We start from the raw sequence: 23,211 nt of genomic DNA, 5'->3' as shown, positions 1-23,211 counted from the left end.
AGGGAAAAGGAGTTGCAGGAGATTGAGTGGAGATGATGAAATGAAGACATTTAATTGCTTTTCAACTGTATGCATAGATAACAAAAAGAAGAAGCTTGATACAAAGAGGTTAATATTTTAGTTGTTTTATTAAATGCATTAGTTAAGATGAAGTAGACTTGGTCCATGTAATACACAGATAAGATTCAAATTCTCTTATCAAAACAAATTCATCACAATTCAATAGTTTTGGAGATGGATGAACAGCACAATTATTTTTAAAATGTTTGCTACAGCACAACCAAATTCACAGAATTATTTAGACCTTAGTCAGTTTTTGTATTGTCATTGGCTGCACTTTTTATCTTGAGAAGAAAAGCGTTGATTTGAAATGTGTCCCTGTGCATTTTTGCACAATATGTCTTGAGGTAAGCAATGCCATTTGCAATATATGAAACTGTTTTCCAAATCAAGCTCTTGTTCCTTTTGTTTTAAGCCAACTAAAATCAGATTACAAGAGATCCTTCCAAGACCCTTGAAAATGTTTAAAAGCACTGCTAAAGGCAACAATCCGGTAAATATAAATGCACAATAAAGTATGTTGCTGCTTACCGCAATTCATTTTGACCAGTATAAAATGAGGTTTCAAAAAGCGTATAAACCTGATGGGATTTTTCTTGAAAGTTATTGATGTCATCTTGGCACTTTACTGGTCGTTACATGCGTTTAATGGCATTAGAGTTGAACAGGTGAATGGATTTTGGCAGTCCTGGTCCTTTGTCAATAGCGATTGAATGATAATGGGAACGACCCAGGTCAGCGTTTAAACTAAACAGACCAACCCAGGTCAGCTGTTAAAGGAAACAGACCAACCCAGGTCAGCGTTTAAACTAAACAGACCAACCCAGGTCAGCTGTTAAAGGAAACAGACCAACCCAGGTCAGCGTTTAAACTAAACAGACCAACCCAGGTCAGCTGTTAAAGGAAACAGACCAACCCAGGTCAGCGTTTAAACTAAACAGACCAACCCAGGTTAGCTGTTAAAGGAAACAGACCAACCCAGGTCAGCTGTTAAACGAAACAGACCAACCCAGGTCAGCTGTTAAAGGAAACAGACCAACCCAGGTCAGCTGTTAAAGGAAACAGTCCATTTACTTCCCAGGCTTTCATGGAGCACACTGCGTGTCTCTGTGCTGGGCGCGAGTGAATTGGTCATGTCACGCCTTACAGTCCAGGTAGGTGCCTGCACCACGTCATTCCAGGAGGTAAAGAGACGGAGTCTCGCTCACTGCAGGTACTGCTGCACCTCTTCACCCAGTGATACCAAGCCAAAGTAGGACAGCAGGTAGAGCAGCGATCTCGTCAGGCTCATAATCGCCATCTCTGACCTGCAACGACACAAATGAATGGAATTTTCACACTGCAAAATACAGCTTACTTGGTAATACACAACATGACTGTGTGCAAAAGACTAGTCCAGATCACTCACAACTGCCAAACTTGGTTTTTTTTGTGGTATAAAACTTCACCAAATATGGCTTGATTAGTCCATGTACATTAAAAATGAAATCTTTCAAATTCAGGACGGAGTGTGGCACAGTGGGTAAGGAACTGGGCTTGTAACCGAAAGGTCGCCGGTTCGATTCCCGGGTAAGGACACTGCCGTTGTACCCTTGAGCAAGGTACTTAACCTGCATTGCTTCAGTATATATATCCAGCTGTATAAATGGATACAATGTAAAATGCTATGTAAAAAGTTGTGTAAATGCTATGTAAAAAGCTCTGGATAAGAGCGTCTGCTAAATGCCTGTAATGTAATGTCATGCTCAGAAAAATTTGTCACTGCACTACAATTCCAATCGAGCGTTTCACCATCGTCTCAGAGACCTGTGTGGCACCATGTTTAGAGGCTGAACATAGGCCATGCCACCAAAAAGACACACTTGCATACTATTGAATACACAAGTTGCATACAACTTGCATACTCAATAGTAGGCAAGTGTGCAGTTTCGGACACGGCCATAGCGTATGTTTTCAATTGTGTGGGCCAATCAAATACATTAAAAAAAAAATGTTGATTTAGTTTTAGTGTAACTCCTGAGCTGTCACTTTGAAGAGAATATATTTGGGTGGGTATCTTACCGTAAAGCACACTCAAATTTGACGCTCTCCCACGCCGTCCAGAGCCAGCCAAACAGCCTGAGGGTAGGAAGCACTCTGGACTCCTCCACTTGGATGCGCCCCCAGCCCCCCACAGCGCTGTCACCGCGTTTCAGAAACGAGGCGCGGAAGACAAGGGCAAATGAGATCCACAACCTTACGGTATGAGACCAAACTTAAGGTACGGTCTCCTGTTTCTTTTAGGGAAACCTTTTTTGATCAAATAAATTACCTAACGTAACATGAATTTTCCAAATCCTTATGGCTGCTCTCCATGTCATCAACAAACAGATACGCACAAGCAAAAAACAGTATATATACAATATTAACACTGACATTTAATTTGCAGACAACATGACAAATATTCTGTTAATGTCTGTAAATAAATATCTACTCTGAGCTGTACCAGCACAAAAATGTATGAACATTCTGAATAACAACCTACTATTATGCACCAGCACTACTACATTCAAAACAAGTGACTGGACAACTTAATTTCCTAGACAACAATACTCCTTTGCAGAATTATAATTTGACACTTTAAATTCCAACCTCCCTGGAAAATATAATTCATACATTAACCTTTCTTACAGCAAAAATAAATGAAGCAGTGGGTCAAAATGACCTTTTCCGAATTCACAGCTCATTCTAAATGGCTGAACCTTTTGTACAAGAAGCACTTTTCAAAACGAAAAAAAATGCACTGCCGTTTTGGAAACTGTCAAATCTGTTGGAATTTTCCTCGTTATAGACAGTGAATCTGATTTATTAAACCGTAAAAATAAATGAAATATTCTTCATGTTCATGGACTGGCAAATGGACCAAGGCAGCTTTGTCCATGGACGAGCAGAACACAGCCACGGCCAGTTAGCCGACGGCGACCCACCTCTTGGCCATGATAAAGTATCGGTCGACGGGCGCCCCCAGGGCGATGTTGATGCTGCGCACCGTGTTGAGGTTGCGGAAGACCAGCAGCATGGGGCGGGGCAGGGACTTGAGCACCTGCATGACGCTGTCGAAGTGGTGCACGGCCATCTCCCGCATGTAGGACGTCTCCTCCCGGCTCAGGATGTTTGCCAGGCCCAGCTCCTGCATGTTGATTGGCCGCTGCAGCAGCATCTCGCAGAACAGGAAGTACTCTGGGCAGCCAGCAAGATGTGTTTGTAAGTAACTCACCAATGTATTTTTTAAATACTTTTTTCAAATTAGTTCTCTTTAATTATATTCCAACAGAACAGCCTTTCTTTTTTTCTGTTGGTCATACAGAAGTCATAAAGATTTGTCACGATCAGAAAATTCTTGACGCTGAAAATTTGGTGAAACAGCACGTTTCTCACCTTTGACCCCCAGGTCGTTGGAGTATGTCTGCATAGCGGCTTTATCTCGCAGGACGATGGCGCGCCACAGCTTGCACAGAGCCGCCCTGTCACTGACAGATCAGAGGGACACGAGCGTCAGCAGACAGAGCAGCCAATAAATAGCCCGTCGTCGCTCCGCTTAACCTCCTCGGACACAGTATCCCTCTACATACAGCACCGCACTCAGAACAGCTTGGATCTGGACTCCTGGACCTAAGGTCATTTGTAAGCCAAGAGTTTGCAGTTTGCGTTTAAGCTCGAGTTCCAGCTTCTTTACCTTTTGCTGAGGCATTCGTACAGTCCATGGTCCAAAAGAACGAGCTCTGTTTTTTTATCTGGACCTCTTCTCACCAACACTGAAGCACAAACAAAGCACAATCAGACTGCTGGCCTGCAACCCTCTAAGTCAAAGTGGAAAAGGTCAGTGCTACACCTTGTTTACAGGTGCACACAAAGCCAAACACAGGCTTTTGTGCTTTGAGAAAAATTGTGTGTGGCAGAAAGTGCACTGGTGCGAAGCAGAAAAATGTCACATGTACCGTTGCCGGGATGGGGGTCGGCGTGAATGAAGCCGGTGTAAAATATCTGCTCGGCGAAGGTACGGATCAGCTTGTCGGCCGTCTGAAATAATGACAGGAGACTCCTTGAGCGTGCTGGAGCCAATCGATACACAGAGTTCAGGAGGTAAATTTCCGTTGCGGCGGTGCGGGTACTCACGTCCTTTAAGCTCAACCCCTGCCTCTTGATTTCTTCTAGGTTGTTTATTTTGCAGCCTTCGCAGAACTCTGCCGTCAGCACCCTCTGCAACACAGAGCTCGCAAATTACTCCGTCTTCTCCCAGGAGTCGCGCAGCCCTGTTCATCCAAGAGGATCCTTACCTTGCTCGTTTGTTCCCAGAACACCTTAGGGACGACGACAAATTTAAAGTGCTTGAGATCCTGCGCGCATCGTTCGGAGTTCCTGCCTTCGTTTTCAAAGTCCAGCTCCTGAGCCAACGTTCCCTTCAGGTCCTGAAACCAAAGAAAAGGCGTGTAAGAAAAATTCTTAAAATGGCACTATTCATACAGCTGACAGAAAAGGAGAAATTTTAAACATGGACAAAAATAAGAACAAAAAAAATCCAATTTTAGTGATAGAGACCTTCAAGACCCATCGGAACCCAAAACTTGGATGCATGAACTTTATAACATCCAAGAGAACTTCCAGTGTTCGGATATCACCATCAAACCGGTCTCTGAGGTCAATGTACTGCACCTGAGGAACAGAATATTAGGTCAATAGTTTATTAATGTTTATATGCATAGTTATATCTATATGTAATCTGTAATTTTATTATACAGTAATTAGCTTCTCTGCAAGAAGTCTTATCGGCAAGTTATAGTTATATTGTATGCAGTTTTACAATGGGACATTCATTGAATGAACTTTTTGGAACTAACCATGACTTTGCACTGTTTCCCCATTATGGATTTCATACCTTCACAGCCACTGGTGTCCCATCATGCAACTCTGCTTTGTGTACTTGCGCCAAGCTTGCTGCTGCTACTGGCTCATAGTCAAACGTCTTGAACATCCTGTCAGGCGTAGTGTTGAAGTCCTCCTGAAAGAGTGCATCTACCTGGCAAGTGAGACACACATGAACAGGATCTCAGTGGAGTGGGCGCCAAATCTTACATCACGTGAGACACAGTACGTGGCCCAAAAAGTTCAGACACCAGAAATGTATTCGCTGTTGATCACGCTGACTATAAAGATATCCCTTTTCATGAGATGCTTATTGGTGATAGATGCCTTTTTCACCTAATTCAAGGAGGGCGCGCAGATGTGCTAATTGGAATTTGGGAACAGAGACATGCTGATTGTGTCAGAAATAGAATAGGGCTTTGATTGAACAGGATCATGTGAGACATTGTGCTGTAAATAGGAAGACAAACGTCACTTTATCATAAGGACTCTTAGTCTCATATAACAAAGACGTCATGTTCCTAATTGGTACATTGTGACTGCAGTGCTGTACTCAAAGCTTAATGTGGTACAAACACGTTTGTGGCTGTTAGAGAGGTTCTGTCACTCCTGTGAGCACAATGCGGCCTCACCTCCTTGTACCTCCTGTTGAGGGCCTTGTCCTCCAGTACTTGCAGGGTGCGGATGTACTCGGGGGGCAGCAGGTGGTTGAAGGAACACAGGCCCTGGCCCAGTTTGATATACAGGCCCCCGTTCTGCACGGCCCCGTTCACTATGTTGTCTGCCGCCCTCTGGTGGCACTCCGACATCCCCTTGGAAAAGGCCAAACTGCTCTACAAGAGAGGTCACAGCCATTGAGTCAGGTATGGTGGGATTCTTTTTCTTCTTCTTCTTCTTCTTCTTCTGTGAATGAATGTATGTTGCTGCATTGTATACAAACATTGCACAATTTTACAACAGCAATATCAGGGAGTGGTATGACATCGATCTAACAAGCTATTGTCAATCTTTACTTCAAATTGCTTACGTTAAAAAGATATTAAAAACTAGGCGACACAGAAAGAGTACAACAAAATGAAACGAAGCAAATAAAAGGCAGGTTAAAGTGCATCTTACACAATCAAGAGGCCAATCAGGGATTAGGTCTCTGGTGATTACTTAAATTACTAAAGCTTGCACAAAAGATTTTAACGCCCACCCATCCTCCCCGCTCCAACCTGCATTCTTCTGCTCAGCTTAGCTGCAGGAGAAGCAGCAAAGTCAAAAGCACACACAACATTTTGTGAAAGTGCACTATGAGACCTAGAACACGGTAGTACAGTACATTATAATTGTGCTCCTGTCCTCCCCACCACTGGAAAGGCAGCATTATAAGCTAGGCTCGTCAGCTAGATAATGTTAGCCACAAAATACGGGATGACTTGGTAAAGTAGCATTAAAAAGACGCACACACAACAGCATGGTTGAACTGGTAAAGAAAAAATACATTGATAATTTAAGCTTTTGGAAGGCTGTAGCTGAAGTAGTTCGAATTTAATTTCTACAATGTGCGCTTCTTTTTGCCGTAGCCAGTCACATATGCGTCCACTAAAAACTGAAAACTGAGCTCTTACATCTACAAAACAAACTGCATGGTTTAGACACTTCCCACCAGGTGACACTTACCTCTTCTAAGCCACGGAGTGTTACATTTGACGTCCACCAATAATCCACTGAAATCAAGATTCCAACATATAGAGACCTGCAAGTTCATTATACTTTTAAGTCCATAAGATGTATACATCATCAGAATCAGAATCAGAATCAGAATCGTATTTTATTGCCAAGTACATTTACACATACGAGGAATTTGTTTTGGTCAACACACCGAGGCAGCCATCTGCGGCGCCAACTTATTAGATGAGAAATGAGAGAACAGGAGGAAGGAGGAGGAAAAAAAAACAGTCCTTTCAATGAAACGAGAGGGCACTCGTTTCATTGAAACGAAGAAAAACCTCAGCACATAGCAACATCATAAAAACATTACAAACATTACAAACATTACAAACATTACAACAAAACTCGAAGACTTGCACATGTGGTAGGGGGTAGGGTGTCGGGGAGGGGAAGTGTCGCAGCACAGACATTGGGGGGAGCGCGCAGCCGCTCAGGCGCATCGCATCAACCCTCAGCAGACTGCACTGTAACGGGGGAGGGAGGGGGGGTGGGAGCCAAGAAGGCGTTGAGTAGGAGGTGGTGTGCGTGTTATCTTCATGTGCGTGTGTGTGTAAGTCCATGGACTTCATCTCCACCACAGTCTCAACATTGTCTCTGCCGTCTGATACTGATGACGAGGACACGGACGTTGCCGTGGAAACGACCTCGAAGAGTCATGCAAACATGTATGTTGTGTATTTCAATATGTGGTGAATGTTTTGGTGTTATCCATTTTCAGAAATCCCTTAACTCTTGAGCAGAGAACCTGCATACATTTTCATCCCTAGCTAGGCTATGTGTCTGTCACATCTACAAAAAGCATGCTAGACTCTAAATGGAGATGGTGGGGTAGGATAATGTGTGAATTGTCTTAATACCCACATGAAATACTAACTGAACCACTTTAACCATGAAGTGCTGCTTACAGTTTTTCCTTCGATCTACCAGGGTGTAAACCACAAGAAATACGAAATCCTGAACTTTTCAGTGTAGGGAAAAGATGGAAAAACAATCACTGGAAAGAAATGCAACTGGTCTTCTAAGACAGTGAGAATAACTGCTTTACTTGTTTGAGATTCAAAGCCATTCTCCAAAACAGAAATTTTAAAACAAGAACATAATTGCAATATATGGTCTAATCATAGACAATAGACAATCAAATAAAGCCTCCAAGTAGTTAATTGTTGCTATTGACTGCCATTCACTGTGACGACATGTTCACTGTGGAATATTACAGGAAATATTTGACATACCTACAGAAGCGGCCGATGCCCTCCACCAAAACCTTCATTTTCCGCCTCTCGCGAGGTTCAGATATGGCGTATCGGACTCCCACCACTAGGGGCACACCCACAGAGACTCCCAGCAGCATAGTCTTAAGCACTCCTCTTCTCTTGCCTCCTCTGCAGGGAAAACACTTGCTTTTACCTTAAAGTTCCAACTGCTTATTTTTTACCTCCTTGCTGCCTTTCCTAGTAAGGAAGGCCAAACGGGTCAAAAAATATGTGAAATCGACACCTGGAATCACATAGTAAACACGGGTGCATTCCAATAGCATATTTTATTTGTCCTTTGTCTCCGAGGTCCTTGACTGACCTGGAAATCGATTGGGGTGCGCCATCTTTGAGGACATTCCAACCCGTTAAATGCTCCTTCAAGGAGCTAAGATCTAGCAGGTTCCCGAAGAATTGAGCAAGGTAACACAAGTGCATTTTTAACGGAAGTATTATTTTGGAACTCATGACGTGTAACGACTGACCTGTGTATCCACCTCTCACCAGCTGCCACGTCTGTAATTGACGTGGCTTCAAACTGATGCTTAAAAGAGCAAGGAAGTTCCAATTGCCTTATACACAATTTCTCGATTCCTCTGTCCCCACGTCTGTTCCTTGCTTTTCTTTCACTTATTTTATCTCCTTGCTTCCCTTCCTTCCAATTTCACTTATTTTTGACCCGTGTGGCCTTCCATACTGGAAGAGGAGACAAGGAAAGGAGGGAAAATAAGTGGTTGGAATGCACCCGATGTCACATATCAAATCTGCAGTGTACTGCAGCAGGGGTGAAGGAACTGAACATGGATGGTTGTTTTTTGGGTCTCAGGTAGAATGTTATGGTCACAACCTTGAGCACTGCACCTGATTTGCTCCTTTAATATCACGCTGTATGATAGCTATAAGCTAAAGAAGTCATTGTAGACCAGTAGTCCATAAGCCGTAACTGTGGTCATGACGTGGTGTCTGACGAGGTGTCTGACGTGACTGCAAAGCACACAACTGTGCTCATGTCATGTGCATTACAGATAAATTCTAAAAATCCATTCATGTTGTAGCTGTGCTCACGCATTGATCTTGACCTGTAATGAACACAATGGTCACACAACCACATAGCACGTACTAAATTAACATTGATCAGCCGATGTATTCATGAAGTTTACAGAGAAGCTTAGCCATTTAGGATCAAGGATGGATGCAGAAGGTCTGCGCATACCGGCCTGAACTGAAGGGTCTTCGTAGCAGAATGCTGGAGTCTGCATGCGTGCATCCGCGCAGCAAGGCCATGTGATGCCGACAAAGGCGCAACTGCAATTGAGTCGAAAGAACACGGTTACTAGAAACAACCCGCAGACTTGTATGACCATGGTGTAAATACAAACTACAAATGCCAAGCAGGGTCTGAGGAAAACATTGTTGGCAGATGTGTATGGCACCATTCCCCCCCTGCCAAAATCCAGTAGGGAAATTAAAAAAATAAATGAAACAACGTAATGATCAGGACATCATTGAAGGCAAATTACAAATGTGTTTCATGTGAACTCGCAACCTAGTCATAGCCACAGCTGCCAGAAAGACTTTGGCCATTGGCCATTGGCCAGAGAACATATTTGTTGATAGATATTTAGGTCTTAGGTTTCCTTTGTGTACAGGGGTCACCAGTGGTCACGCTAGCCCACGGAATGCTGAGTCTTTGTAATGCAGGACATTTCAAAATCTTAACTTGTTTTCTGATAAATGCAACTATTTTTGCCATAATATGGCAACTCACAATAATAACACAATAAATATATGTTGTTCAGAATTTTATTATAACACTTGTAACAGTAGCAGGATGAAATAGCAGGATAAGCAGGATGAAATAACCATAATGTTCCAGTGTTCTGACAAAAATTGATCAAAATGACTTTCTGCCACACAGGCCAATAATTAAAATAAATAAATAAATAAATAAATAAATAAATAAAAACTAGGGGCAATTTCTGTTTTAATTTACTCGTGATGAGCTAGCTACAGAGTGACGGTTTCGATTTTTACTTTTATTTTGTTGATTTCTTTAAATTATCAAAAATCCAATTAAAAGTGCTTCACAAATTACGATACAGCACTGCTGACGATATTCAGCCACACAAACCAGGGGCCCAAGGGAAGATTCTCCTTTTTTTCTGCATCAAGGCCACTTGCCACAATCATCAGTTGTTTTTGTAAGCTGTATCAGAGAACAAAATGTTACTGTGAAGACTGTGTGATTCATTGATAGTAGCACCATGTCAGGGACCTGACCCACAACTTCATCTCAAAGTGAAAATCTAAAGCAGCAGATAAACCGTGAAATGAATTGTTTATCTACAGACGGGGGCTGAAACAAAAACAAAACTAAAATATCGTTTATCGCTTTTCATCAACAGCAGTGTAACCTCTGAGGTCTTCGTCAACATAGCATTGTTGTATGATCTATCTATCTATCTATGGTGATAGTTTGCAAAAAGCAAGGTTTGCGTCAACAGCTCAAGTCAAATTTAAATAAACTGGTGCGAAAGGAGACCACTGCAATAATTAGTGGAGAAACAACATGCAGTTAAATGACAGAGCCTATAAAACTGCGGGCTATTAAAGATAGAAAACAATAAAAACCAACAAAATTGAGTGAAAAATTACTGAAGCCACCGCCAAATAGGTGTGAACCGAAGGCTATTTAGGAAAGGAAAGACTCCAAATTAGTTTGTCAGCTTGTGGCAGTGAACCTCAGCTAAGTGACCTTAGCTGGCTAAGTAATAGAAAAGCAAAGCTGAAACGAATGCTGCAAAAAAGGAGTTGGAATCAGCCGTGCCGATTTAAGGTGAACAGAATATCGAATAAGGAACCAAATTCAGGCTCGTGAAAAGCAAGACGTCCAACCTGCTGCTGCTATAGCTTATTATAACTATAGCGTATTGTTTAGCTACTACAAGGTTAGCTTAAATTAACTATTTCATGTTAATCGTCCAAAAAATAAACAGCCTGGCAGTCTGCTGTTAATCACATTGAGAGTGCTTACATTACTCTTTATCAGTGCAGCTCGAGGAAGGTCGAACGACCGAAATGTTGCTGCTACTTTATTTCCTAAATAAAGTATAAATTTAAAATAGTGTTGGGCCATTTTTCTTTTATTAGCATGTTAAGAGTTTGGAATGATCTCGCTTGAGCAGCACCTATAATTAAGAGGTGTGCAAGGATTAACGGCGGTGTGCACAGACTGTATGCTGTTAATCGTCATTAATGACCAGCATAGCTACATGACTTAGCCAGTAACCTTAGCAACATTGCGCAATAAACATGTTGGCTGGCAGTCTAAGTTAACTAATTATAGCTAATCATCATTTCTGGACTTTAGTTCAAGAAAGCGGTCCAACTTAGCCACTGTTAACAAACTAATATTAAGTATAAAAGTTGCTGTACAGCAGCCTCGCTGACACGAAAAATCAAACATTGAATGAGCAGCTTTAATCGGCTTTCTAATTAAGGTTCGTCAGGTTTATAGTGGACAGCCCGCCAACATTCACAGATGATTCTGTAGCCTACTTACATTTTCCAAGTGCTGTCTCTTCAATTCACTAGCTTGCTAAGTAGCTAACCAAAGATACTGCTACAAATTATGCTTGTTAGGGCTAGCTACCTATCCATGGGGTCAGTGAAGTCTTACCGCTCTGAAAGCCTTCCCAGCCATATTTTGTTGTCACCCTGTATCTCGCTACACCTGAAGAGTGTCGTAAAGCCGTTAAAAAGCTTGTCCTTGCCGGGTAGCTCTTACTACACGTAAGTCGCAACCGTCTGTAGTATGCTGTCTCCGCTTCATGTTAGCCTGACCAGTCATTGAGCCTGGTTGATGAGCGCATGTACAGCATTGGCAAAAAAAGAAAACAGTACGGTTAGTGTACGCAGAGCGTACGTAATGCGTCACATGGCAAGTGGTCTGACCATAGAGCTCTGAGTTATGCTTGACTGCCAGCGACTGTAAAAAAATATGACTGCCTATTTCACATTCCGGGTATGTAAACCGGATGTAGGGGGCTCTCATTTCTGGTTATCTTAACAGCCACCAAAACAATGGCAGCGACGAAGAGCGACCAGTTTTGTAGCGTTCCCCTGTGTACCAATTCGAAAAAGAATTTATTTGCCCTTTCACAGCTTTCCCTCAGATGTACTCCAAAATAAGAAAAAAACTTGCTAGGTAGCACGACTGTCATAATGTTGAAAACTATCATAAACTAACTCATTACGATCGCTAGCTAGTTAGCTACTGCTTTGTGAATAAGATTACACTCGATATTAAACTTTTCTCCTCACATACATTTGGGTCCAAAAGTCTGAGTCCACTACCAACTCCTTTGTTTTTTTATTATTCATTGAGAACTAACGCAGTTTCAGTCATGTGGTATTTGTTACTCAAGAATGTCATAAAATCAGTTAGCTATATTTTATGTTATGATTAGTAAATTACGTTTTAGCCAGCTAGCTTGTTAGCAAGCACATATTTGGACATTCAATGTTGAAACTAGTCTGCAGATGCACGTTTATTTTAGTTGTTAATTGTAATAGGGAGGACAATCGAAAAATGTATTTCCGGAAATTAGCATAAGTATTGTGATTAAAATACCAGTTTAGCCTTAAATTAACGTATTGTGAACAGCGATCGTACATATATGGAATATTAATGTGATATATTGGCTGTTTTGTGGCCTTTTAGCTCGCACTTTCCCAAAATTCCATCAATGATAAGATCGGGACTCCGACGGCACCGAAAACCGATAGATTTCACTGAACATTCGACTGTTTACATTTATGGGGTTCTGAACCAGTGACATCATAATAACTCTTACTGGTTGATTTTACGCGGTCATTTATGGCAGTTGGTTCTCTCAGAATTCTGACTGAGAGCCAGGTCAGTATTTTCACTGGGCACTTGATACATCCCGACTTATAACTTCAAAGTCCCAAGTCATTTGTGAATGGTTTAAATGGATTTTGAAAGTAGACACTTCATGCTACAAGCATGCTAAGGGATTTGAGTGTGCTGTGAAGTTTAGGTAGCAAACAACAAGGCTGAATCCTTCTGACGTAATTTACATAGCGACTATATGCTCAGATCGCCTAGTTTCACTCACTACGGCCAAGCGGAATCGATAAGCTTTCAGAAAATATATAACTTTTAAAGATTTAATTCAGTCTTCTACTGGGACTTTTGCTGTTTATCGAGGGTGTGACAGAAAATTTCGGTGCCGCTGACTATAATCGAATGTTTTTCACATTTACCGTTCGATTGACCAAGTACCATTCAAAGTACATTTTTATGGGTTAGTACTGTCAGATTGTGCTAGGTACTTCACATTAACCTTGTACAGCGATCAATAAAGGCTAACAGCACAGTACCACTTAATTCTAGTAACTTCTATCACCACTGTAATGAACTAAAAAAAGGTAACAAACGACCTTTTCTGTGAGAAATGTATTGTCAAGCTCACGCGCATACACTGCTGGCGACATTCTAAAGCTTCGTTTTGCCCTCCCTAATTGTAATTACAAAATGTATTGACGGACATCGCGACAAGCCGACTTAAGATATATCAGCTGATTTAAAAATGTGTGGGTAGTTTTTTATCAGCGATGAAAACAAACGGCTCGTCAGTGAACTGAATTCACACCATTACACAGGCGATTTGACAAGCAATATAAATCTTTATTAGAACAAGTACAGCACAAACAACATGTCACAAAATAGTAACGGTAGGACAAAACTTAGTTGAGATATTTAACTTCGGTATAACATAAGTAATTTTATAGCTTTGCCTCCCCTGCTGACCGTCAATGTTAACAGAATCGCTTTTCCTCACAATTGTCAGGCTCCCTATTCATTCATTTTCGGGACAACCGAGAGGAACAGAGACGCTGTTAATGGACAGCAGATGTTGCTTCACGCTACAAAAACACAATGGAGTCGCCTCCAGAAAATAATTTATGTTATGTCGGAGTGAAATATCTCTTTAATCGGCTAACTTGCTGTGGTTAGCAAGCTAGCTATTTAGCTTTCTGGCGAACCAGAGCTAACGTTATACTTACCTTCATAACCGAATATAAACTTCTCAAAAAATAATGTATAGCCCTTGTCTAGTTAAGGCCGCTTAACGTTCATTGGCAATGATTCGACAATGCGTGTAACATCGGACATAGTGAACTTTGGCAGAGCTATTAGTGACTGTGAGAACACACGTTGCTGTTTAGGCTCAATTTTTCGCTGTCAGAAATGGACTTGCGTCCGTAGCAACGGTAACCGGAAACAAAGTATCCCTACATCCGGTTTAGGTCGCCATCTTGTGAAATAGGTCTGATGAATATTTAAATAGACAGGAAGGCACGCCCTCAGCCAACCTAAGCTGTGAAGCCCCGGAAGTAAGCTTGTACTGCGCATGTCTTCGTTGTTGAGGGCAAAACATTGAGCTCACCATTAAAGTGAATGGGGAATATCAGACTTGAAGGCAAAATAAAACTTCCCCGATGGTATTGTGAAACTCGATTGACGACGGTTAAGTTTCATATGAAAAGCAGATTGAAAAATATTAATTATGTAATAAAATATGCACATTGTAATGCATATTTTCCCAAGACTTCTGGACCAAATCAACAATTGTTTCAGAAACTGCTACATATAATGAAATTTATGAGCACGAAAAATGGATAAATGAGGTTTTCTTTGGTGGTTAAATCACCTTGTATTTCTGCATTGAATTCAATGGGCAGCAAGCCCTTTTGCCCTCAACAATTTTGAACATGGGCAGTAGAGGCCGTTTCCCGATACTTCCTAAGCTTCACTGATATGAGGGTTTTTTTAATGCTCAATGTATTCTGATACATTGGTTCTGTGCAGGCAACTCTCAATTCAACCCTTTTTGGCATGGATGAGTCAATAACAGCTTTATACTTGTTCATGCGGGGGTGTGCCCGTGTAAGCAGGTGCCCGCACTGAGACGTGTACCATACGGACCAAAGTGTAATTAAATAAATCTTATATCTTCTTTGGTGGGAGTCCAAGAAAGAAATTGGTGCCTAGAGAGTAACCAGCTCAGTGTGAAGAAATTTTAGAGCATAAAAGTACTGACCAAAATGATTTAATTTGGCCAGGGTAAATTCGTAATTTTGAATAGACTTCAATGGGGAAATTACCTTTTTAGCACCAGAGGCTTACTAAACTGCAATACCTCTAGTAACCACTGGAGTTTATAAACTTCATAGAGAATGGCAATCCCAAATCACCTGGGAAAAGTACAATTGGCACCCAAGACAGGGCTGTATATATCCAATTCCCACCTTAGTTGGCAAAGTCCAATTATATCTCCAGCCGAAATGGAGCAATCCCCACTGAACAAGGCACATGGGGATCAGACCAGAAACATCACTGGCATTCCAGGACCAGGGTTGCCGACCAAAGGAGGATGGCTTTCCCTCTTGAGCCTGGTTCCTTCCGAGGTTTCTTCCCATCTGCCACAGGGAGTTTTTCCTTGCCACTGTAACCTTAGGCTTGTACCTGTGGGAGTGTGGGCCAGGGTTGTCTGTGAAGCGTGCAGTGACAATTGTTGTGAAATACGCTATATAAATAAAATTTGATTTGATTGATTGACCTCACTGCTGGCTGAACCCACCCATACCCTGGGCAATGCAATCGCCAATTGCGGTCGCCCCTCACGGGGCTATCGGCCACAATCGGCCGCGGCACAATCTGGATTCGAACCCACACCACAGTGCCTCATCAAAATGAGCCACCCAGCAGCCCTTCCCCTGCCATAGAGTGTACATGGGACAGGTGGCAATAACATCACCACTCCAATAGTGGGGAAAACAAACGATTTTCCCCATTGACCTCTACTCGAAATAGGCCATTTTCACCTTCAATTTACAATACTTTTGGTTGGTCCAGCCTACGAAAGCAATTTTTCAGCACTGTGTCATTTTTTTCAGAAAAAATATAATTAATTCATATTTCACCGTGGAATTAAACTAATCAAAAAAGCCAGCCAACTGTATTTAGCTTTTTTTATTTCAGCTTTATACAACACAAACTGCAAGGTAGCCAACTCTTCCACAAGTTATTTGAAAACAAAAGGAAACAAATTATGGTGATAGACATGCATTATTATTTACAATATAAGGAACCTAAAAACATACATTTTTTTAGATGGGAAGAAGGAAAGGTAAGACAAAACTGGCCTAATTTGAATGAAGATTAATGGGTTCATTTAATCAAATTTAAATAAAAATACAACTGAATTGAATGACGTATCAGGAAACACACACCAAGAATGCCCATTTATTTGATAATGCCCCATGCTGGTCCTATAGAAAGTGTGAGTGACACCCCACATGCACAGCAAGATGACAGCCTTGGTCTCCCTGAAGTCATAAAGATGGCACTCTACTCCATAGATTGATAAAAAGCATTTTCATTTGCTTCACAATTCAGAAATAAAATGAACATTTACCGCCCAGGTAACAAGTTAGACTGACAGTACTTTTTATCTGTCAATGTCACTATGTCACTAGATCAGTTATCCTACGGTTACAGAGCTATCATTTAAAGTATTTTGCATAAATCTACATGATATTAATTGTATGATTTGGTACTGAATCTGATGATTTTGCCAACTAGATTTCTGACACAATACTATGGACACAACAACTTTCATAAAATAAAGAACGATATTACAATTTTCTACAGTAACATGCCCTGGCTAATAGCTATAAATGGCTTCAATATAATATGACTTCTTTCTACATCTGTCTATATGGTGGGATTATCACTAGCTAACATTTGCTTTCTACCAACCTTGCTACCTCCAGCAAAATGCACATTCGGGTAAATCATTATATAAAGGATAAATCACAGTCTGGCAGTGGTATCACTGTTTAAAAAATGGCACATCACCATGTTAGGTGATGACAATAAATGTAAAATATTATTTCAACTAGCATACGTTACAATGTTTATGTTTATTTAAGCTTAAAATGGACTGTGACTGATATGTAGTCTTATAAACTTTCCCAAACTGGCTAATTAGAAATAATAAACAGTGGCTGGCAACACAGAATTCTGCAATAAGTGTAGGCTCGTGTAAGTAGTTTAACCTCAGACTCAAAATGAAACTCAAATTAACCTGTCTAGTCTGTCACAGACAATGTTTAAAAGCGTTAAAACCCCATTTAAAGTATTATTATGTATCTGTCTTAGATGAAACATTTGAACAGTCTGAAACTCACGCTTCTTTTAAGAGGTTCCCTCTGCGTATTGGTGAAGACATTACATCACCTTGCATCATTTGCAACCTGTGTTGCAGAGCCTCATCTTGGACATTTATCATTAAATGGAAAAATACAATCATTGTTGTGCATTTTAGTTCATATACCCAATAGCAGCTATCAACACGCGGGTTTATCAAATGAACAAGTCATCTGCGCGGTCGCTGTACATTGCCATTGCGCTAGCTACGCTTGCTGGCCAACACGTTTGTTCTCACAAGTAGTACGTAGCTTCCTCTGCTCCCTTTTGCGTTCAACTGGGTGGCTTTAACAAAATCCACGATGAGAGAACTCCAGCGGGCTCGGATCATGTCATGATCAGACCGTAAACAGCATCTCCCGGAAGCTGTACTGCTCCGCTGTCTCTGAAGTCTTGTGTTTCCTGTTTACGGGCGGGAAGAGCGAACGAACCTGAACCTTCGGTGTATTTTGTGTCGCTCGTGCTTAAGACTTTTCAGTTGCGCGACTGTTTTATTTGTGCTCTTTAAGAGATCGTTAGTAATTCTGTTTGGACTTACTTACTTTCTTGGAAATTGGATATACCTTTACATACAACCGTTGCTGAAGTTTAAAGGGATTTGGGGTGCAAAACAGATGGAGGACCCTGCAGACTCTGGCGGCGGCACTGCAGTTTCAACGGGCCCCTCGATGTTGGTGACGGAGATCCGCTGTCCAGCAGGGGCCCGTCCTCTGCGGTTGTTGGAGTGGAAAGTTAAACCGGGATCTCTAGTTAATGTCGACTCTGTACTTGCATTATGTGCTCCTATCCCAGTGGAGAAGGAGGCCGGATCGGAACCACGAGAGCAGTCGAATAGGCTGCCGGAGAAGAAGGTGAAATCGGACCGTGCCGGAGTAGTGAGAGAGCTGTGCTGTCAACTTGGACAGGTCATCTCCCCAGGGTAAGTCGGTGACAAATTGAGATGAATCGTAGTACTCCGCAAGAACAACTCAGACTAACATAGAAATACTCATAATTTGTAATCGCCTGTCAAGTGTTAGTTAATGTATCCTGTTGTATGCTAACATGAGCTAATTTCTTGTACCCTAGCTAGCTTTTCTATCAACGTTAGCAAGCTAGCGAGCTAATGTTTTCGGCTGGCTAGTTAACGTTAGCTAGATAGCCTGTCCGTTAACCATGCCTTTCGATCAAGAGCCATCTAGTGAGATCTAATCCAATATTCTCCACCTAACTATTTTGATGTAACTATTTTGCCGTTACCTGGATGTCTAAAATATTAACTGGGGAACTAGAATAGCTAGATCTAACTAGACTACTAGATCTACCAAAGCGTAACTTACTAGCGAACTTTCACATTCCCACAGCATGAGCGAACACGCTGTAATTTCGATAATCAACTGACGTTTAATGTTATGTGCAGGTAGCTGTGTTTCTTCTATTTTTGTGTTACTCTTAGATTAAAGTATGAAGAAAACTTAACACATGTGCTAGCACTGGCTACATACATGCTGGTTCAGTGTGCAGGCTGCTGGAGGGTAACTTAGCCCCACTAGCGTTCGTTGTATTACTATTTGGTCCGAAGCCAGCTAAGCTTAGCTCGATACAGCTCGTGTGAGTAGTGTTTATGTTATAACGTAGCTAGTTGCTAGAATATATTGAATGTCAGAATGACATGGCTTTCTACTAAGCCAGTATTTTGTACGACCAAGAAGCAATGAAATCACAATTAATAGGTGCTAAAGCCATCTTTTATATTTTCAATATCGACCTTGCATGCCCTAATGCTTGCTAGTTGGTTACATATAACCTCGCTTACGTTAGCAATGTTTGCGCTAGGAGCGCACCAAGAAAGGGGCGTGGTCATATTTTTGGCTTGTGACTGGACCTCATAGGCGATCGTCTTACCCACTTTATTGCAAAACATGCTGTGTTCGTTTAAAAAAATCGGACTTTTCTGGCGTAAAGTTCACCTGCATTTATCCAAGCCCGGCCAATAATAGCAACCATAATTGGCAACTTTTATGCTTTTAGCGGCAGGCCAGATATTGAATTCGAACTGGTCTTGAAGTTGCTGTGAGACCTAAATTGCGCGCAACCTGTTCAGACTTCATTAACTTTTTTTTTTTTTTGGCTTAGTTGCCGTATTAGATGTAGATTCCTAATGTTACGTTGAATTAAAAAAAATGTAGCTTATGTTTTTCAAAAATCAGAATGTTTTTGCATTTTGTTTTCGTAATACATGCGTCTTTACTGCAACACTTATCATTTGGCATCTTATGCCATTATGTTCTGACAACCTGAATTTATTCCAACAATTCCTATCACAAACTACGTTGGTCATGGACCTTTAAAGGCAAGTTCGCTGCCTTGAAGCTTTGGAGTGATGGCAAATTCCCAGAATGCAACGAGAGAGACGTATATAGGTTTTATTGCGGATGGCTAACTGATAGAGGAGAATGTACGTACTGTAAAACGAATAAGTGGTTGCTAAATGTTTATGTAGGTGCATTGCTTCAGTTCGCTCTTGTGCTGAAGAGGGCAGTTTGTGTGTTGCACATTTGCAAATTGTACTAACTAGGCATCATTCCCACATGGCATTTATGTCAATTAATTTGCTTCTGTTCTGACAATATTTAGCTGCCAGTTCTTTGGCCTGTCTTGTTTCCTCTTGTATGGACTCACTGTTTTTCCATGTGGCGAGAGGGGGAGAAGCAAAGCTAATTTAAAAGCAACAAGACCAGGTCAAAACCTAGTATATGGCTGAACCTAACACACGTGGTCCTGCCGACCAATGGTGTAACTTCATCACTCAGTCAGATCACTCAGTCACTCAGTCACAGACATTCACGTTTGTAGGGCTGGCCCCACTGTTGCGGTCCAGCCGAAAATATATATTAATGGTAATTAAGATCGGCACAATGTCGTGCCCTATCATGTATGTACTTTTTTGTGTTTTTGAGTCAGTTTGATTCTGTGGATCGTTCAGTGATTCCAAGCATACGTGTAAATCCATACGGAGAAGAAAGATTGGTCTTCTGGAATGGCCATCTCAGTCCCCAGGCTTGAATATTTTTGAAAATCTACAGGAAGATTTCCATGCAGTGCATGCAAGTGCAACTATGAATATCCATGAACTAGAAAAGTTTTGTGAGGAAGAGTGGGGAAAAAACTAGAAAGACTTAACTGGCTACAGGACATTTTTGGAAGGTGTTACTAAGCAGATGTTACTGGGTGCCCAAACATTTGTACATGCTATGTTAACTGTAGGTTATTATGTTTAATCTGTAATAAAATTGAAATAAATAGTAATAGTTTGTTAAAATTGGCAAAACCTTCACTTGAAACTGTGTGCTCCATAAGACGAATGACCTCCAGAAAGGGAATTAGCCTACTCAAATAGAAAAACAACTAGTAGGCTAATTCTTGTGTTAAATAGCCTTGATGACATAGGCCTCTGTTGTATTGAATTTGTGAAGTTCCATACGATTAACAGGAAATTAGGAGAGGAACATTTCATTCAAGTCTGCTCTCACTTGTCAATAACAAACCGATTAAACGATTGGGCAGTTCACCCAATGATGAAATTAACCCTGTGAGACCCAGACATTGATGTAATTCGAAAACCTTGTTTTAGGAGGCCTCTGAGGGAAGAGGAATATGTATGAGGAATATGCAACTTTATGTGGTTAATTTAACAGGGACAGTGCACATTCATTGACATTTTAGTTTTCACATTAACAAGCAAACATGTTAACAAGCCAGAGCTCAATAGCTATTCAGATCATTGTCATCCATAGTGCCTGGCAGGTTAAAAGGCAAACTAGACAGTAATGTCATCGTATGCCCAACTAGATAGCTCGCTAGATTAACAATGTAATATTTAGCAAAGCAGCCAACTAGCATCAGCTCTTTAGATGGAGGGAGTCAGTAAAGATAACGAGAAATGTTAATTAACTTGCATGAAAAAGAAGTGAAAGGAAAACCATCCTTGCACGGAATGTCAATTAAATGCAAAATCATCTGTTTTGCCTGATCCTATGATGAGGTGCCATAACTAACATGAGGTACCATTGTATTAGGACTGTTTGTCTCCAGTCGGTTGTTGCCATGTACATTAGAAGTGCTGCTGCACTTTAATGGGGGATTAGTCAAGAGTCTGCTATGCTAACATTCCCGATTTTATGATTGGTCAGTGGTCTCAGTAACCAATGCCCTCCTCTGCCCCTTTTGGCTGGACCGCAACAGCGGGGCCAGCCCTACAAACAGAAATGTTTGTGGCTGACTGACTGAGTGACTGAGTGAGTGGTGAAGTTACACTATTGGTCGGCTGAGTTATGAAGTCACACCATTGGTCGGCCGGATCACGTGTGTTAGGTCCAGCCATATACTAGGTTTTAACCTGGTCTTGTTTATCTTCTCACAACTTGGCTTTTGTGCTAGCGTAGTGGTGCAAAACAAACATATGAATGAACTGATTTGTAAATGAGCCCCGAATTGTCACTTACCCAATGCACCTGGCTTTTGTTGCTCTGTGCAAGCAGACAAGGATTATTGTTGAGCCCTGCAGGATGCCTTCCACTGCCTGTTTCATTTCCAGTTTTCAGAATGTTAATGTGAATAAATGAGTGTGAAAGTTTCGCTTGTTGCTAACTGCAGACAGAAAGGAAAAAAGGAAGGCTTATTTGACAGCCTGTGTCAAGGTATTTTGACAGTTGTAATTGTTTTGACGTGATTAACTCTGATTTCCCAAGGGGAACTAACGAGATGCTTTGTTTGTTGAAAATTAAACTGCCGTCATTGAGTTCCATTTATAAGAAGAATAGAATGCAATGTTATTTTGCTTAGACTTATTGGGAATTTGTCATGCGAATCCTGTTTTAGAGTTAGCCTACATTTCAACTGGCAACTGGACGACTCATATTATTCCATCCGTTGACTTCTCTGTTTTCTCCATGGCTGAATCGAAAACCCACATTTCATTGATCTTCCGTGGATCCTTTCGATAAAAAGGCATTTGTTGAAGAAATTGAGAGATTTCATGAAAGTTTTAAGACTAAAATTAGACCATCGGTCCTGTACAGACATGCTTTTCTTTAGGCTCAACCTTATGATATAGGCTACTGTCTTTAGGCTGATCCCAAGGTAAGACACCTGGTACCTGGCATGGTAGTTAAAGGGGGATTCCATCCAGTGAGGTGTGGTTGTTTCTTACCTTTGCTGCTTGAATATAACGTAGACTCACAAGGCATCAGAATATTACAGAATGAGATAAGCAGTTCATTCATGTGCTTAAGTATCAGAAACTTGTCATGTAATGAAATGCATGCCAGCCATTCCTGTGGCAGAAACGGTAACATAGACTTACCGTGTTTCGGCCATTACGGTATTCCACAAACTTTCCCTACAGTTTATAAAATAAATACTACAAGGTCATGGATAAAATATGTATATCTGCATCATCCTCATTTCCTCCTTCTTCCATGCTGACCCCTCACAAGTTGCTCATGCCATCTGAGAGAAATCAGAGCGAGTTTACAATGCCCGCCAATGCCAATACAAACATGGCGGGGAAGATTTTTTGATCGATCGCTCAGGGGTAGGGAGAGCACACGCAGACAAAGTATGTGCTATGCAGGAGATAAAAATATAATCAATCGTCTCTGAAGACGTTTTTACTGAACATACTGAAGACGTTACGGAAGTTACCTTAATACGTGTTGAGCTGTAATAACCACGTCTGTTCTGGCAAAGTTACAGGCAACAGTGTTGTCACGTGGTATTGTCATATCATGGTCTGCGCTATCTGAGAGTAATCTAAAGGGTCCCTGATGACTATATGATGATGTATATGTAATGGGTAGTGGAAGGTCAATAGGTCAGATGGCACATAGCAAGTCTTTGTTAAACCTTACGTGGTGGCAAATACAATGATTAATGTCATATGAAATATTCCATTCCTCACTGATAAAATAGCCCTGGTGCTGCTAGATATGGAGCTCT

At 41.3% G+C, this 23,211-nt stretch overlaps 2 protein-coding genes across 6 annotated transcripts in view; one reads left to right on the top strand and one right to left on the bottom strand.

Moving 5' to 3' along the window:
- Positions 1-109: 109 nt before the first annotated feature.
- Positions 110-11,891, bottom strand: adck5 (aarF domain containing kinase 5). Of its 3 annotated transcripts, none has more exons than XM_064348220.1 (15): positions 11,611-11,891; positions 9,145-9,236; positions 7,911-8,060; positions 6,628-6,703; positions 5,595-5,795; positions 4,976-5,116; positions 4,639-4,752; positions 4,377-4,508; positions 4,216-4,299; positions 4,038-4,119; positions 3,776-3,854; positions 3,478-3,569; positions 3,027-3,279; positions 2,122-2,238; positions 110-1,367 (listed from the first exon to the last, which is right to left on the bottom strand). In XM_064348220.1, the coding sequence occupies exons 1-15, from the start codon at positions 11,632-11,634 to the stop codon at positions 1,265-1,267; spliced, it is 1,740 nt and encodes a 579-aa protein (XP_064204290.1). In that variant the 5' UTR covers positions 11,635-11,891; the 3' UTR covers positions 110-1,264. The 3 variants fall into 3 exon arrangements, with proteins under 3 accessions (XP_064204290.1, XP_064204291.1, XP_064204292.1); XM_064348221.1 differs by lacking the exon at positions 11,611-11,891 and adding an exon at positions 11,494-11,600; XM_064348222.1 differs by lacking the exons at positions 9,145-9,236; positions 11,611-11,891 and adding an exon at positions 8,417-8,572.
- Positions 11,892-17,365: 5,474 nt separating this feature from the next.
- The window catches only part of ctdp1 (CTD (carboxy-terminal domain, RNA polymerase II, polypeptide A) phosphatase, subunit 1), a 102,373-nt gene continuing 96,527 nt past the window's right edge, over positions 17,366-23,211 (top strand). The window contains exon 1 of one of the 3 annotated variants that reach the window (XM_064348214.1): positions 17,366-18,151. In XM_064348214.1, the coding sequence (XP_064204284.1) occupies positions 17,847-18,151 (305 nt within the window). In that variant the 5' untranslated portion in view covers positions 17,366-17,846. The remainder of the gene's footprint in view (positions 18,152-23,211) is intronic. The other 2 variants (XM_064348213.1, XM_064348212.1) reach the window with 2 other exon arrangements.

This window comes from Anguilla rostrata, chromosome 8 (assembly GCF_018555375.3).
Source record: "Anguilla rostrata isolate EN2019 chromosome 8, ASM1855537v3, whole genome shotgun sequence".
NCBI lineage: Eukaryota > Metazoa > Chordata > Actinopteri > Anguilliformes > Anguillidae > Anguilla > Anguilla rostrata.
This window is presented reverse-complemented; position numbering and strand designations above follow the sequence as displayed.

What these genes read in the sequence shown, in the direction of transcription:
- adck5 (XM_064348220.1), bottom strand. Translation starts at nt 11,634, where the DNA reads ATGGCTGGGAAGGCTTTCAGAGCG. An exon ending in GGACACCAGTGGCTGTGAAG is followed by an intron (nt 4,753 to 4,975) that starts GTATGAAATCCA and finishes TCTGTTCCTCAG; the next exon opens with GTGCAGTACATTGACCTCAG. An exon ending in GGTTCCGATGGGTCTTGAAG is followed by an intron (nt 4,509 to 4,638) that starts GTCTCTATCACT and finishes CTTTGGTTTCAG; the next exon opens with GACCTGAAGGGAACGTTGGC.